The 15230-nt window shown below is 56.2% G+C and overlaps 1 protein-coding gene across 1 annotated transcript in view; it reads right to left on the bottom strand.

The window, feature by feature from the left end:
• Nucleotides 1–968: 968 nt before the first annotated feature.
• The window catches only part of LOC133349340 (plexin-A2-like), a 51806-nt gene continuing 37544 nt past the window's right edge, over nucleotides 969–15230 (bottom strand). Inside the window, exons 17-24 of the mRNA XM_061562690.1 lie at nucleotides 12120–12186; nucleotides 7280–7426; nucleotides 6545–6704; nucleotides 6279–6382; nucleotides 5786–5879; nucleotides 2046–2236; nucleotides 1619–1788; nucleotides 969–1185 (exon numbers count right to left, since the gene is read on the bottom strand). Coding sequence (XP_061418674.1) covers nucleotides 969–1185; nucleotides 1619–1788; nucleotides 2046–2236; nucleotides 5786–5879; nucleotides 6279–6382; nucleotides 6545–6704; nucleotides 7280–7426; nucleotides 12120–12186 — 1150 coding nt within the window. The remainder of the gene's footprint in view (nucleotides 1186–1618; nucleotides 1789–2045; nucleotides 2237–5785; nucleotides 5880–6278; nucleotides 6383–6544; nucleotides 6705–7279; nucleotides 7427–12119; nucleotides 12187–15230) is intronic.

Genomic DNA, 15230 nt, shown 5'->3' with positions numbered 1-15230 from the left:
TTCTAGGCTGCTCGTGAGTAACCCGCGTTCTCAAGCAGAGCGAGTTGATGTGCTCAGCCTGATCACCGATAGTCTGTATTTGCTCTCCCCATGCTCTGAGTGGGTTTCTTCCAATCGGGAGCGCACAGCAGCAGCAGCATCGACCCCCTTACTGCGAACACTTGGCAGGGCCCTCCTGAACGAGAGCCTAGAGGCCTGCCTGGGGAAACGAACATCATCATAACAGCGAAGGAAGAGGCGCTCGAGTGCGGCGTTGGCGTCGTGGCGAGCCCCACCTCGTCCTTGTACTTGCTGACGTACAGGTAGAGCTCGTTAAGGGCACTCATGGTGTTGAAGTCGCTGCTGTGCATGCGCGACTGCTCGGCAAGGTATGCGTTCATGTCCTGGTCGCTGATCGCTGGCATCTTGCCGATGTCCGTGTAGTACCTGCGGCAGAGATGGAAACACGTGCACACGTGCACACACGCACCGTGGACACACACGTGCACGCGCACACAAACACACGTGCACACACGCACCGTGGACGCACACGCGCAAACACAAGGACACGCGTGCAAACGTCAGCGAGGTGATCAAGGAGAGGAACCCGTTGGGTCCATTGTGCTCGCTAGGGCAGGGAACGGGGCCAGCGGCCGCTCAGCCAGCATGGGATGGTGGCAGCCGCTGCTGCTGCGGTCGCGATCCCAATAGAGTCATCCGCAGCATCGTTTGTTAAAATTTGGCAAATGTGGACCACGGCACACGAGGGGGTGGGTGGCCAGCATCACGCCCGGCTGCCTGCATCTCCCCATTACTGATGTTTACATATCACACCAGGTACTCACTTAAGGCCGAGTCGACCTAGGGGATGCCCAGGACCGGTTCAAATATTTGTCGCCATTATCGTTCGTGAGCGGAAACCGAATTCGGGTCGCCGGGTTGGTAGCATGGCGCTCCACGCGTGCTCTCCCATCCCCTCGCCCTGGCGCTCACCTCTCCACCCAGTGCTTGTAGTTGGGGATGTCCTTGGCGTAGAGGAGCTTGTTGGAGGGCGAGTCCTTGCCCAGCCGGTGCTCCGAGGTGGAGCACGAGTCCATGAAGGTCTGCGCCACGACGGAGAGGCACGCGTCCGTGATGCTCGTCTTGTGGATGTCGAACACGAACTGCGGGTTCTTGATCACGTTCACCCAGAAGCGCAGCGGCAGGCTGTGCAGAGGAGGGTGGGCGGGTAGAGTAGGAGGAGGGGGAGATGAGGAGGAGGAGGGGGGGATAGTAGGAGAAATTAAGTATTGTCTGTCATGATGACCACGTGAACCCATTTAGCCAATCTAACCACGAGTTGCTTGTACAACAGCAACGCATTTTATAAGCTGGTGGGGCAAGTGCTGGCCGGTACGCCTTTGTCTCCCCAGTGCCGATGTTTACTCATCCCACCAGGTACCAGATTGCAGCTGAGTCCACCTAGGGGAGGCCTAGGACCGGTTCAAATAATCATCATTGGTGTTGGACCTAAGCAGAAATTAAACTCGGGTCGCCAGGTTCGTAGTGCAGCGTGCTGACCAGTACACTCCCGCTTGCATGCACACACACACGCACACACACACGCACACACACACACACGCACGCACGCACGACGCACCAGTTGCTCTTCCAGGTGTGGCGTACGGCTGGGTCGTGGATGGCGTGCCGGTCGGCCTGCTCGTCCAGGAAGTCGAACATGTACTTGATGGCGAGGGGCAGGGCGCTGCCGCGGTGCGCCGTGCTGAAGATCGTCTCGAACAGGTCGTCCACAAACTTCTGCAGCGTGCCCTGCAACGCGGGCACCGCACACGGCGACACCGCCAGCGTGAGCGACGCGCCGTCCCGACCAACACGTGCATCGTGACGACGGTCACACGGACTCTGCAGCCGCCTCGACTCGGAGCCATCTGACGGCAGGTCGAGAGTCTGGGAGCGCGGAGGTCCGCGAGGCCCACGGAGGTCCGCCAATAGAGGCCGACCACCTCGTTGGCGAGCGACGAGGCGAGAGGGACCGCGGGAGCGGGGGGCGGCGTGCGTTTCCTCACCTTGGTGGCGAGCAGCCGCGTGAGGTAGATCTCGGACACCATCTTGTTGCCGCGGTCGCCCTCCTTCTGGTCGGCGTGGTCGTGGTTCTTCACGAGGTGCCACAGCTTGGTGCCACTCTCCAGGTCGGGAGTGATCATGGGTGTGCGCGAGCGTAGCGAGTCCGGGCTGCCCGGGTGCCTCATGATGCTCTCTGCGTGGGGACGCAGAGGAGCCAGCGCCGAACCGGAGGTCGCAATCAATGGTCAGGCGAGCGGGCAATCGGGCGGGAAACTGATTTAGCCGGAGGGCGTGCGGGCGAGTAGGCGGAGCGACTCGGTGAGCGGGCGGGCGAGCACCCTGATCCCTGCGCCACCTCACCAGGTGCGGAAAATATTCCTATGCACGGCATGCCACATCCAGTATACGTCTTGCTATGGGTCTCTGTGTGAGTCTATCAGTGTCTGTGTGAGTCTATGGGTTTCTGTGTGAGTCTTATAAGTCTCTGTGTGAGTCTACAGGTTTCTGTGTGAGTCTATGGGTCTGTGTGAGTCTACGGGTTTCTGTGTGAGTCTATGGGTCTCTGAGTGAGTCGATCAGTCTCTGTGTGAGTCTACGGGTTTCTGTGTGAGTCTATCAGTCTCCGTGTGAGTCGATTAGTCTCTGTGTGAGTCTACGGGTTTCTGTGTGAGTCTATAAGTCTCTGTGTGAAGTTCATGAGTCTCTTTGTGAGTCTACGGGTCTCTGCGTGAGTCTAGGCGTTTCTGTGTGAGTCTATTGGTCTCTGTGTGGGTCTACGGGTTTCTGTGTGAGTCTATGGGTCTCTGTGTGAGTCTACGGGTTTCTGTGTGAGTCTATGGGTCTCTGTGTGAGTCTATCGGTCTCTGTGTGAGTCTATGGGTCTCTGTGTGAAGTTCATGAGTCTCTGTGTGAGTCTACGGGTCTCTGTGTGAGTCTACAGGTTTCTGTGTGAGTCGATCGGTCTCTGTGTGAGTCTATGGGTTTCTGTGTGAGTCTACGGGTTTCTGTGTGAGTCTATAAGTCTCTGTGTGAAGTTCATGAGTCTCTTTGTGAGTCTACGGGTCTCTGCGTGAGTCTAGGCGTTTCTGTGTGAGTCTATTGGTCTCTGTGTGGGTCTACGGGTTTCTGTGTGAGTCTATGGGTCTCTGTGTGAGTCTACGGGTTTCTGTGTGAGTCTATGGGTTTCTGTGTGAGTCTATGGGTCTCTGTGTGAAGTTCATGAGTCTCTGTGTGAGTCTACGGGTCTCTGTGTGAGTCTACAGGTTTCTGTGTGAGTCGATCGGTCTCTGTGTGAGTCTACGGGTTTCTGTGTGAGTCGATCAGTCTCTGTGTGAGTCTATGGGTTTCTGTGTGAGTCTATGGGTCTCTGCGTGAGTCTACGGGTTTCTGTGTGAGTCTACGGGTTTCTGTGTGAGTCTATGGCTCTCTGCATGAGTCTAGGGGTTTATGTGTGAGTCTATCGGTCTCTGTGTGAGTCTACGGGTTTCTGTGTGAGTCTATGGGTCTCTGTGTAAGTCTACGGGATTCTGTGTGAGTCTATGGGTCTCTGTGTAAGCCTACGGGTTTCTGTGTGAGTCTATGGGTCTCTGTGTGAGTCTATGGGTCTCTATGTGAGTCTATGGGTCTCTGTGTGAGTCTATGGGTTTCTGTGTGAGTCGATCGGTCTCTGTGTGAGTCTACGGGTTTCTGTGTGAGTCTATGGGTTTCTCTGTGAGTCTACGGGTTTCTGTGTGAGTCTATGGGTCTCTGTGTGAGTCTACGGGTTTCTGTGTGAGTCTATGGGTCTCTGCGCGAGTCTACGGGTTTCTGTGTGAGTCTATGGGTCTCTGCATGAGTCTAGGGGTTTATGTGTGAGTCTATCGGTCTCTGTGTGAGTCTGTGGGTCTCTGTGTGAATCTATGGGTTTCTGTGTGAGTCTATGGGTCTCTGCATGAGTCTACGGGTTTATGTGTGAGTCTATGGGTCTCTGTGTGAGTCTACGGGTTTCTTTGTGAGTCTCTGTGAGAGAGGCCGTCAGTGAAAGCAGAGGAGAAGAGGAAAGCCTTGAGCCTTGCACCAGCCTAGGCAAGGCGAAGGCACCGAGAGCTGAGCGAGTTGTCCCGGCTCGGCCGCGGCGGTGCCAAGAATTGGCCGCGGGCACCACGCAGTCACCACGAGTCACCACGCAGTCACCACGCAGTCACCACGCAGTCACCACGAGTCACCACGAGTCACCACGCAGTCACCACGAGTCACCACGCGGTCACCACGCGGGCACCACGAGTCACCACGCAGTCACCACGCAGTCACCACGAGTCACCACGCAGTCACCACGAGTCACCACGCAGTCACCACGAGTCACCACGCGGTCACCACGCGGGCACCACGAGTCACCACGCAGTCACCACGAGTCACCACGAGTCACCACGCAGTCACCACGAGTCACCACGCGGTCACCACGCGGGCACCACGCAGTCACGGCGTTGGCACGGCAGGACCGCGTGTCACCGCGCCGCCGGCACGTCGCGCGTCGCGCCGGGCGGGCAGAGGCAGCGAACGACCACGACCGGTGGCGAGCGAGCGTGCCAATTCCACGCCCGCGTAAGAAGCGGGCGTGGAAATTAACTCCTAATTGGAACGTAACACCCGGAAAGAACCGGCGGCGTAAATTGATATTAAATTTCCGCGCACTTCAGAGGTAGCGTCGGCGCCGGCACACGAAGAGCGGGCAATTTCCCCGTTAATTAAAAGGCGCGGCGCATGCCGTGCCACACGGGGTAATGAGGGGCCGCCAGCAGGGAGCCGCCACGGTGTAGCGGCACGGCTCAGCCAAGGAGGGAGGGAGGGAGGTTTCCTGTTTATTGAAGCCGGGGGAGCGGCGAGAGTGGCAGGCCGGGCCCGGCGTTCCCACATCGCCGGCAATTTATCTCACCTTGTGTCACGAGACCGTGACGGTGAACCGGGGGAAATATAAATAAATGTAAAAGCGAAACACCCCAAAAATAACAAAGGGCACCCCCCCCCCCCCACGTGGTAACCCCGCGTAGCACCCCCCGTGGCACCCCACGTCGCCACCACCGCCGCCTCGGCGTGGCCTCCGCTTGCTGCTCCCGGCTCGGTGGTTTTGTTTTCCCTGCCATTACAATCAGCGCCAGCCCGGTGAGAAAACACCACCAACACTACCACCACCAACACTACCACAACCAATACTACCACCACCAACACTACCACCACCAACACTACCACCAATACACCACCACCACCACCAACACTACCACCACCAACACTGCCACCACCAACACTACCACCACCAACACTACCACCAATACACCACCAACACTACCACCCCCAACACTACCACCAATACACCACCGACACTACCACCACCAACACTACCACCACCAATACAACCACCAATACACCACCGACACTACCACCACCAACACTACCACCACCAATACAACCACCACTACCACCACCAATACAACCACCAATACAACCACCACCAATACAACCACCAATACAACCACCAACACTACCACCAACACTACCACCAACACCAACAACACTAAAACCAACGCTGCCAAACAAACCACCGTGTGCTCGGCGCACCCAAACGAGGTGCTCGGAGCCTCTTTCTGGTCCCCACGCACCCAGCGCACGGCGCACGGACGTAGCGCCGGCACTCTGCTCGCTGGTGGTCGCCGGGACCCTGGCCGGTACCTTGGCTGGTGCCCTGGCCGGTACCCTGGCTGATGCTCACCATACTTGTTGACGGAGCGCGAGAGCAGCGAGTTGGCGGCGTTGTAGGATGCCGTCTGCTTGGGCACCAGCGCCACCGTGGATGCATCGGCCACCTACGGCAACAGCGCACGCACCGCCCGCTCGACCAACGCTCGTCCCACGCTCGACCCACACTGGACCCACGCTCGACCCACGCTCGCGGGAGCCACTACACTTGGCACTTCCCCCAAGATCGTCCCAGTTCAGCTTAGCCAACATCTCCATGTGTGGGTCTATGACTCTGTGTGAGTCTCTCCACATGGTGTGAGTCTCACCACGTGGTGTGAGTCTCACCACGTGGTGTGAGTCTAACCACGTGGGGTGTGAGTGTCACCACGTGGGGTGTGAGTGTCACCACGTAGTGTGAGTCTCACCACGTGGTGTGTGTCTCACCACGTGGTGTGTGTCTCACACCACGTGGTGTGTCTCTCACACCACGTGGTGTGTCTCACCACGTGGTGTGTGAGTGTCACCTGGTAGTGCGCCAGCGTGTTGAGCTGCTTCCAGTCGTTCTCAATCTTGGTGGTGACGTCCTCGTCCTGCAGGATCACGCGCCCCATGCGGCCCTGTCGCCACTCTGCTCACCACACGCCACCACCGCACGCCACCACCGTCATCGTCATCGTCGTCATCGCGAGCCGTGATCTATCCACCGCTACGTTAACTTCTCCCCATCATCTGCTGGCCAGCTCCTCCACGCGATGCGCGCAGTTCCCGGACGAGACGGCCGGGGCCTCACCGAGGTCGCGGTCGATGGCCTTGGGCCGCTGGGAGTAGGGCACGTTCTTGTGGACGGCGTCGAGCAGCTTCTCCTTGACCTGCGTGATGGTGTCGCAGTCGAGGACCTTGACGCTCACCTCCACGTTCTTCTCGCTCTCCGGGGTCACGCAGTTCAGCGTCTGTCGGCCGGGCAAGAGGGAGCGCGTGCGCAGCCGTCGTCGTGACGGGTGCACGATCACCGTCGTCAACAACACTGCCGCCGACGGCATTGCTCTCAATATCAGGATGACTAATGCCGTCGTCACCACCACCGGCGACATTATCAGCATCATAATCATCAGAAACATCATGAATTTCAAAACCATAATTTTTACAACCTCTACCATCATCAACACACTTATCACCACCGGAAAATTTTGCTTTGTAATTATCATCAACGTCAATGTTATCAACGTCATCATCGTGGTCGTCATCTGCTATCATCGTTACCAACACCACCATCACCATCATTATTACCACCATTGCAACGTGTTTACACACCACACTAGCTATTCATTGGGGCTGAGTCAACCTTGGGGAGGCCCAAAACTGGTTTACTGGTGTTTACCGAATTCAGGTCGCCGGGTTCGTAGGGCAGCCCACTACCAGCATCACTATCTCTACCTACTGCATTACCACGGCGACCACCGCCATCGTCGCCATCATCGTCGCCACCACCATCATCTCGGCCACGACTGAGTCGAGTTGGACTCACGAGGGTGCGGTAGTCAATCTGCTGGCGGATGAGCTTGTCCTCGCTGAGCGAGTAGCGCGCCTCGCCCGTGATGGCGTCGATCGGCCCCTTCTCCATCTGCTGCTTGATGGCGCAGTAGAGCATGAAGAGGGGCTCGCCGGCGCACTCCTGCACAAGCATGCACAAAGACGAAGGTCCTCGTATAGCCTTAACAGACTGTTGGGGCAAGTGCTGTTAGCGAGTAGCACCTGTGAAAGTCGGACACGGCACACTAAGTGGTGAGTGACCAGCACCACGCCTGGCCGCCTTTGTCTCCCCGATGTGGATGTTTACACACCACACGAGGTACTCGTTTCAGGCTGAGTCGACCTAGGGGAGGCCCAGGATCAGTTAAGATAATAATCACTGGTGTTGGCCATGAACGTGGATCCAACTCGGGTCACCAGGTTCATTAAGCAGTGCGCTTGCTGCTGCACTATACATACACACGCACACTTGCACACGCATACACACACACATACATACTTACATACACACGCATACATACACACATACACACACATACACACACATGCATACACACATACACAACCATGCATACACATACATACACTCATACACACATACACACCTACACAGATATGCACGTGGACAAGCAGCCACTCTGGTGGATGCAGACGGGCGGACACAGGAGTGGTCATCACGCTCGCGCACACAAGAGTATGAACACGGACACGCACGCTTGACCGCCCGCACGATGAGAGCCGCGCCCACCACACGCACATGCTTACGCGGGCGAGGAACGATCGCTGAACATTGTTCGTCCGCCCCCTCTCGTTACGCCACGCGGCCCTGCGGCCCCCGTCACGCGACGACGCACGGCAGGGGCTGCCGTGTCATCTCGGTTGCCGAACAATGTACGCACGCACATCCACACACGTACACACATCCACGCACGCACATCCATGCACATCCACGCACGCACGGACGCACATCCACGCACGCATATCCACGCACGCACACACATCCACGCACGCACATCCACGCACATCCACGCACGCACGGACGCACATCCACGCATGCACATCCACGCAGTTGAGCCCGGGTCGTGGTGGGATGGTGGGATACGAATTGTGAACACACAAAGTCCCCATATGAAACCTTGTCATGTTCACTGACTCACACAAACATAAAGACAAAGATCCCCCATAGAGCCTTAACAGACCGTTGGGGAAAGTGCTGTTAGCGAGTACCACACATTTGAGGCTGAGTCTACTTAGGGGAGGACCAGGAACAGTTCAGATAATCGTCACTGGTGTTGACCCGTGAGTGGGAATCGAACCCAGGAGGCCGGGTTCGTAGCGCAGTGCGCTAACCACTGCGCCTCTGCTCCACCGCCGAGACAAGATATTTCTTGGGCTCAAATTAATAAAATACAACATTTTAATTGTTACTTATTAAGCTTGAGGTAGTGAATTACTGGGATTAGTTTTTGTCTCCGACATATGCAATTTAGGAGAAGTCATGAATGAAATCATATTTAAATGTAATGTAATGTTAAAACTACATTATCTCAAAGCACTGGAACATGTAAAGAAGACATTGAATGGAGTACAATATTAATGTGACATTGCTAATGGTGACGACTCCTCAGCTGTGCTTTGCAACTGAGGCACTTGGAGAAATTATCTTTTAAATCATCATCGTGTATTTGTGTGTACATGCACGTGTGTACGTGTGTGTGTGGGGAGTAGTGGTGCAGTGGTTAGCGCACTGCGCTGCAAACCCGGCGACCCGAGTTTGATTGCCGCTCAAGTCCAATAACGGTGGCAAATATATGAATTGGTCCTGGGTCTACCCTACATCGACTCAGCATTAAATGAGTACCTGCTTCATTGTTTACTCAACACTGGGAAGACCAAGGCAGCCGGGCGTGGTGCTGGTCACCTGTTCCCCCGTGTGGCGTGCCAACTTTTGTCGGGGCTCGCGAGCAGCACTTGCCCCAAACGAGGCCTTGAGAGGCTATTCTGGGGATCTTTTGTCTGTTGTGTGCTTGAAGAACGGTGGAGCGGCAGTTAGCGCACTGCGCTACGGTCGCAGCAACCCGAGTTCAATTGCCAGCCACGGCTCAGATCAGCGGCCAGTACGACAATTATGTATTCATCACAAGGTACCCAACCCAGGCGGCCCGATTCTCACGGCTGGACTTCAGCCAAAGCCATTCCAAACCAAACCGCGCCTCCTCCGAGGACATATTATTATTATCCCGTTGAACGGTTTCTAAGCAAGTATGTAAGTGTATATGCATGACTATGGTTCTCTAATCGATAAAGTAATCGGAAGAGTAATCTCAGAGTAATCGTTAAAGTAATCACTAAAGTAATTTGCAGAGTAATGTTCAGAGTAATCGGAAGGGTAATTGTAGTGTAATCGGTAGAGGCTCAGAGTAATCGGTAAAGGATCCGATTACTTGCTACGTCGCGGCGTCCCACTCCGGCGCGTCTCCTCTCTCTCCGCCGGTGATAAACGGCCCGGGCGGCCGGACGGGTGAGCAGAGAGAAAAAATAAATAACGGGGCAAACGCGGCGGAATGAATAGGATGATTTATACGGCGGATCGGGCGGCGAGGAAGCAATTACTTAGGTATGCAATGACGCGGGAGCGGCGGCGGCGGCGGACGGGAGGGAGAAAGGCGCAGGGCAGCATTACGGAGATGCGGTGGGAGATGTGAAAATGAGATTACTTGCAAAGGGAGACGGCGTGAGAGGCAATGAAAGGCCTTTAATGGCCACATGAAGGGTGCAGCCTCGCGCTATCAACCCCGATTCGTTTTTTTTAAATGGGCTCATTGTTTGGCTGGATGATAATTGCCACAAAACATCTTTTGATCGCAGCGGTGCAGAACCCCTCACTGGGATCTCACTCACTCACTCGCCCCCCTCCCTTGCCTGCATTCCTTGAGCAGACGGTGAGTGAGCGGGCGAACAATGGGGTGCGAGGGTGGATGAGGGAGCGAGTGGTCGGATGAATGAATCTGCGAGCAGTTTGGGCGAGAGAGATAGTGGAGAAGCGAACAGATGAACACGGGGGTGAGAGGGTGGACAAGGTGGAAAGTGGGTGAATTAGAGAGTGGAGCTGGTGGACAAGAGAACAACCGATTAGGGGACACGGTGGAGAAAGCTGATGGTGAAAAGGAGCGAGCGGATGGGTGAGCAAAGTGGGCTTGCGTACGAGTCAGTGGACGAGCCGCGTCGTGGGCGAGCGAGCAAATGGACAAAATAGCTGGCTGGTGGATGAGCGAGAAGCGGGCGTGTGGACGAGCGAGAAGGGTGAGTGCCTGAGTTGGTGGATGAGCAAGTAGAGGACCGAGTGAATGGGACAAAGGGAAAGCAAAAACATCCTTGGACAAGTGAGGCAAGCAGGCGGGTGGATGGCTGAGTGGGTGGATGGCTGAGTGGGTGGATGACTGAGTGGCTGAGTGGGTGGATGGCTGAGTGGGTGGATGTATGAGTGGGTGGCTGAGTGGCTGAGTGGGTGGGTGGCTGAGTGGGTGAGTGGGTGGATGGCTGAGTGGGTGGATGGCTGAGTGGCTGAGTGGGTGGATGGCTGAGTGGGTGGATGTATGAGTGGGTGGCTGAGTGGCTGATTGGCTGAGTGGGTGGGTGGCTGAGTGGGTGAGTGGGTGGATGGCTGAGTGGGTGGATGGCTGAGTGGCTGAGTGGGTGGATGGCTGAGTGGGTGGGTGGCTGATTGTCTGAGTGGGTGGATGGCTGAGTGGGTGGATGGCTGAGTGGGTGGGTGGCTGAGTGGCTGAGTGGCTGAGTGGGTGGTTGGCTGAGTGGGTGGATGGCTGAGTGGGTGGGTGGGTGGCTGAGTGGCTGAGTGGCTGAATGGCTGAGTGGCTGAGTGGGTGGATGGCTGAGTTGGTGGATGGCTGAATTGAGTAGATGGCTGAGTGGGTGGGTGGCTGAGTGGATGGGTGGCTGAGTGGCTGAATGGCTGAGTGGGTGGATGGCTGAGTGGGTGGATGGCTGAGTGGGTGGGTGGCTGAGTGGGTGGGTGGCTGAGTGGGTGGGTGGCTGAGTGGCTGAGTGGGTGGATGGCTGAACGAGCGAGCGAGGACATTGTTGATGGTGGAGATAGCTCGTGAGCAATTGTGGTCACGACCCTTCCTTCCCAACACCACCCCCTCCCCATGCAATTGAATGTCGCGTTCGTTAAGCATGGCCGGTTTGCCTGCCTCAGGTCCAGCTGATTACTCAGCCAGCCGGTGGCATTACTGCTGCTGCTGCCATGACTACCACCAGCCCCCTCACTACGATCACTAATCACCAATTTGCATATTGTTACTGCTGGTATCGTTATTGCTGTGTTATTGCCGCTGTCGCGACTGCGTACGTGGTTACTCGGAAACGCTTGTTTTCCCTGTTGTTCCCGCGTGACGATGGCGGCACGATGTGCGTGACCCCTGCGTGATTGGTGCAGGCAATGCACGAGGACGGTGGGGGAGGGGTCGCCGGGTCACGGGGGGCACCATCATCGTTGTGGCGATGATTCTGCTCATTCGGGAACGCCTCGCCTCGCTGAGACTCGTTTTCTGGAGGGTCCTGCCAAGTTTTCGCAGTAGAGGGTGGGGGGGTATGCTGCTGGTCCAAATTCAGTGATTTGCAGGTTCATTGTTTTTTCAGCATTGGGATTTTTGGGCCATGCCAGTTCCACTGTGAGTGTGGGGTTTAGCTGTGGGAGGAAACCGGAGCAAACCCACGCAGAACAGGGGCAGAAAGAGAGAACATACAAACTCCACACACTCGCTCGCTCGCTCACCTCCCCACACGCCCCGTCCAAGATGCTGAGGACTGACCTTCAGGTACTTGTGCAGTAAGAACGTGAACCAATTGGTGAGCATCTTCTCAGCGACAGACTCGGTCCTGCGGAAGCGACAGAGAGAGACAGGGCCAGCAGGTGAGACAAAGGTGGGGAGGTCATTGACTCGATGGAGCTCCATCGAGGTCGTCGACTTCGAGTGAACAGCAGCTGACTCTCACGCAGAGTCGCTCCCGAAACGACGCCTGTCAAGGGCAACGATCGTCAACGACGCGCATGGCGCTCCGTGATCGTGCCGCTGCGGAGATGGAGCGATGCAATCGGTTTGTGTAGAGGCAGAACCATTAGAGGTGGTGACGGCTTGGGGAGCCCTCACGCAGCAGTGGATTGACCGTGGCTGCTGCTGCTAACGATGATGATGACCATGATTTTGATTAATACAGTAAACACAAATTTGTTTAATCTAACCCATACCAATATTTACATCGAGCTGCAAGAAACAAAGCCACCACCACGGCCCGTTAGGCCACTGTCAAGCACGACTGGCAGGGAAATATCATTGGCAGGGAGTGCGCGGGCGAGGGACAGCGGGAGACAGAGAGAGACTGCGAGTGAGAGAGAGAGAGATAGAGAGTGAGTGAGAGAGAGTGAGAGATGGAAAGAGAGAGAGAGAGAGTGAGAGAGAAGATTGAAGAAAGAGATAAGTCACTAAACCCGTGTCCGGCTCCTGCCAATGAGAAGCGGAAAATCGGCGGTTTTGCCGGGGGCATGGCGAATGAATTCCCACGGCTGGCACGGCCGCCCTGGTTAACGGAGTGCTCGGTGATGCGTGGCTTGGCACGGACTCGCTGTGTCCATGCCGAAATCGAATCAAGCCAGCCGGCTGTGGCCCCCGAACAGGGCACGGCTCTGTGCAGCAGAGAGCAGCTCCCTCTGAGGAAGGCCGAAAATCTCCTCTAAACCTTGTTTAATTCGCTTTTTATTTAAATACAGAATTTAGTTATTTGGATTTAGAATAATCGAATTGCCTTCATCCAGTAATAGATAGATGGAGGCTGCTGCTTAGGATGATGGTGGTGCATTGCAAATGCTAAATTGAGAAGAAAATCACAATGTGACCATTATTATTCACGGGCCTTCATCAATCAACTGCTGGGGGAAGGCTTCCCCACGCCGTGCGGGGTCGTTGTGCCACACTCCACCACGCCGGTCAGTGTGTAAGTCGGTGACGGAGGGTTCATCGCACAGCGCGCTAACCCCTGCGCCGCCGCTCCCCACAGGGGCAGCATGATGGTAATCCCGGCCGAGATGATGGGTTTCAACAAAACCCGCTGCGATTTACAAATTGAGCCAATCAAGAGAAGAGGATTGTGGGTAATGAGCAGCGGCGAGGGCCGGCCCACACGTGCCGCGATTTGAGCCGAGTGGGTGGCCCCCTTCATCACTCCCCCCAATCCACTCCCCACCCTCACACGTGACGAGCACCTCTTATCTCACGCACAAAGATCTCCCGTATAGCCTGTAACAGACTGTAGGGGCAAGTTACTATCAAGGCCGGCACGGCACACGAGCGGATGGGTGGCCAAGACCTCGCGCGGCCGTCTTTGTCTCCCTCGTGGTGATGTTTACACATAATTTGAGGCTGAGTCGACCTAGGGGAGGCCCAGAACCAGTTCAGATAATCGTCACTGGTGTTGGCCGTGAGCGAGAATTGTACCCGGGGCGCCAGGTTCGTAGCACAGTGCGCTAACTGCTACCCTACCGCTCCGCAAACACACTCAAACACACTCAAACACACACACACGCACACACACATGCGCGCGCACACACACGTACAAACATGCGCGCACACACACACACGTACACACACACACGCACGTGCACACACACGTACACACACGTACACACACGTACACACGTACACACACACATGTACACACACGCACGTGCACACACATGTACACACACACACGCACGTGCACACACATGTACACACACGTGCGCACACATACGTACACACATGCACGTATACACACACGTACACACACACGCACGTGCATGCACCGACGACCTGGGTGGCGTCTCGGGGTTCAGGCTGAGCCCCCACCCCCACATCCCCCCTTACCTATTTGGGGTCGTGACTCGAGTTCATCACTGATTTGTGCTGCTGCACCGTCTCACCTGCACCGTCTCACCTGCACCGTCTCACCTGCAGGTGGTGACCTGGCCCAATTTGTGTCATTAAGACCCTCCACCACCCAACGCAGCCAAACAAAATGAATGACGACACAGCGCGAGCGTTCAACAACCGCGCCATTTGTTGTTGAAAACCTCAACACGGCCGTCAATGACGCCGCGTTGAGAGAGGCCGGAGAGACAGAGCGGCGCTGAGCGTGCAGGCTGCACTAAAAACACCACAGCCCTCCTCCCCCTGATAAGAATTACTTTGTTTTCTGTGTTCCCGCGAGCCGCCGTCGTGCAAAGAGGCCACTGGGAAGGCGCCGGTGGCGGATGGCCGGGGCGCGCGGAAGGGGGCAGCCAGGCCACGGCCGGCGGGCAGCAGCGCAGCAACAAGGACGGCGGCCGAACGAGCGCCGCTGATGGGCAAATGAATATTTAATGGAAAGCTGCGAGCGGCGGCAGCCATTAATCAGAGAACCACGCGGCGAGCCGAGCGCCACGCCGCTAATCACGGATTGCGGTAATTGCTTGTGTAGGCACGTGGGGGCGGGAGAAATGGGTTTTTTTAATTAATTGAAATATAAAAACAATAATGATGCGTGCTCTCTGCCCCCCACCACTCCACTGCACCCCACAACTAGTAACCCCGTGACCGCTGTGTACGGGATCCACGGTGGCCTCGTTAGCCCCTCACCCCCAGCCTTCACGGCACCGATCAGCCGCATTGTTAGCCATGTTCCATCCACTGCTGGATGAACGACTCCCCCCTATCGTTGTCGTGAATTGCACAATCCACCCATAGATGAAGGGCAGCCCGGGATGATCATCATCGTTAGCCATGTTCAATCAACTGCTGGATGAAGCTTTCCCCTGGTGGACCCTCACGCTCTTGTTCCCGCGCGAGGCGTTTCCATCGCGAAGTCTGCGCACAACTAAAACCCTCGGTCATTAACGAGAGGCGCTCGCT

The sequence above is a fragment of the Lethenteron reissneri genome, chromosome 30, assembly GCF_015708825.2.
Source record: "Lethenteron reissneri isolate LAM-NWPU_2019-01 chromosome 30, ASM1570882v1, whole genome shotgun sequence".
NCBI classification, from domain to species: Eukaryota; Metazoa; Chordata; class Hyperoartia; order Petromyzontiformes; family Petromyzontidae; genus Lethenteron; species Lethenteron reissneri.
Note: the sequence above shows the minus strand (reverse complement) of the source record. Positions and strands in the feature narration are given on the sequence as shown.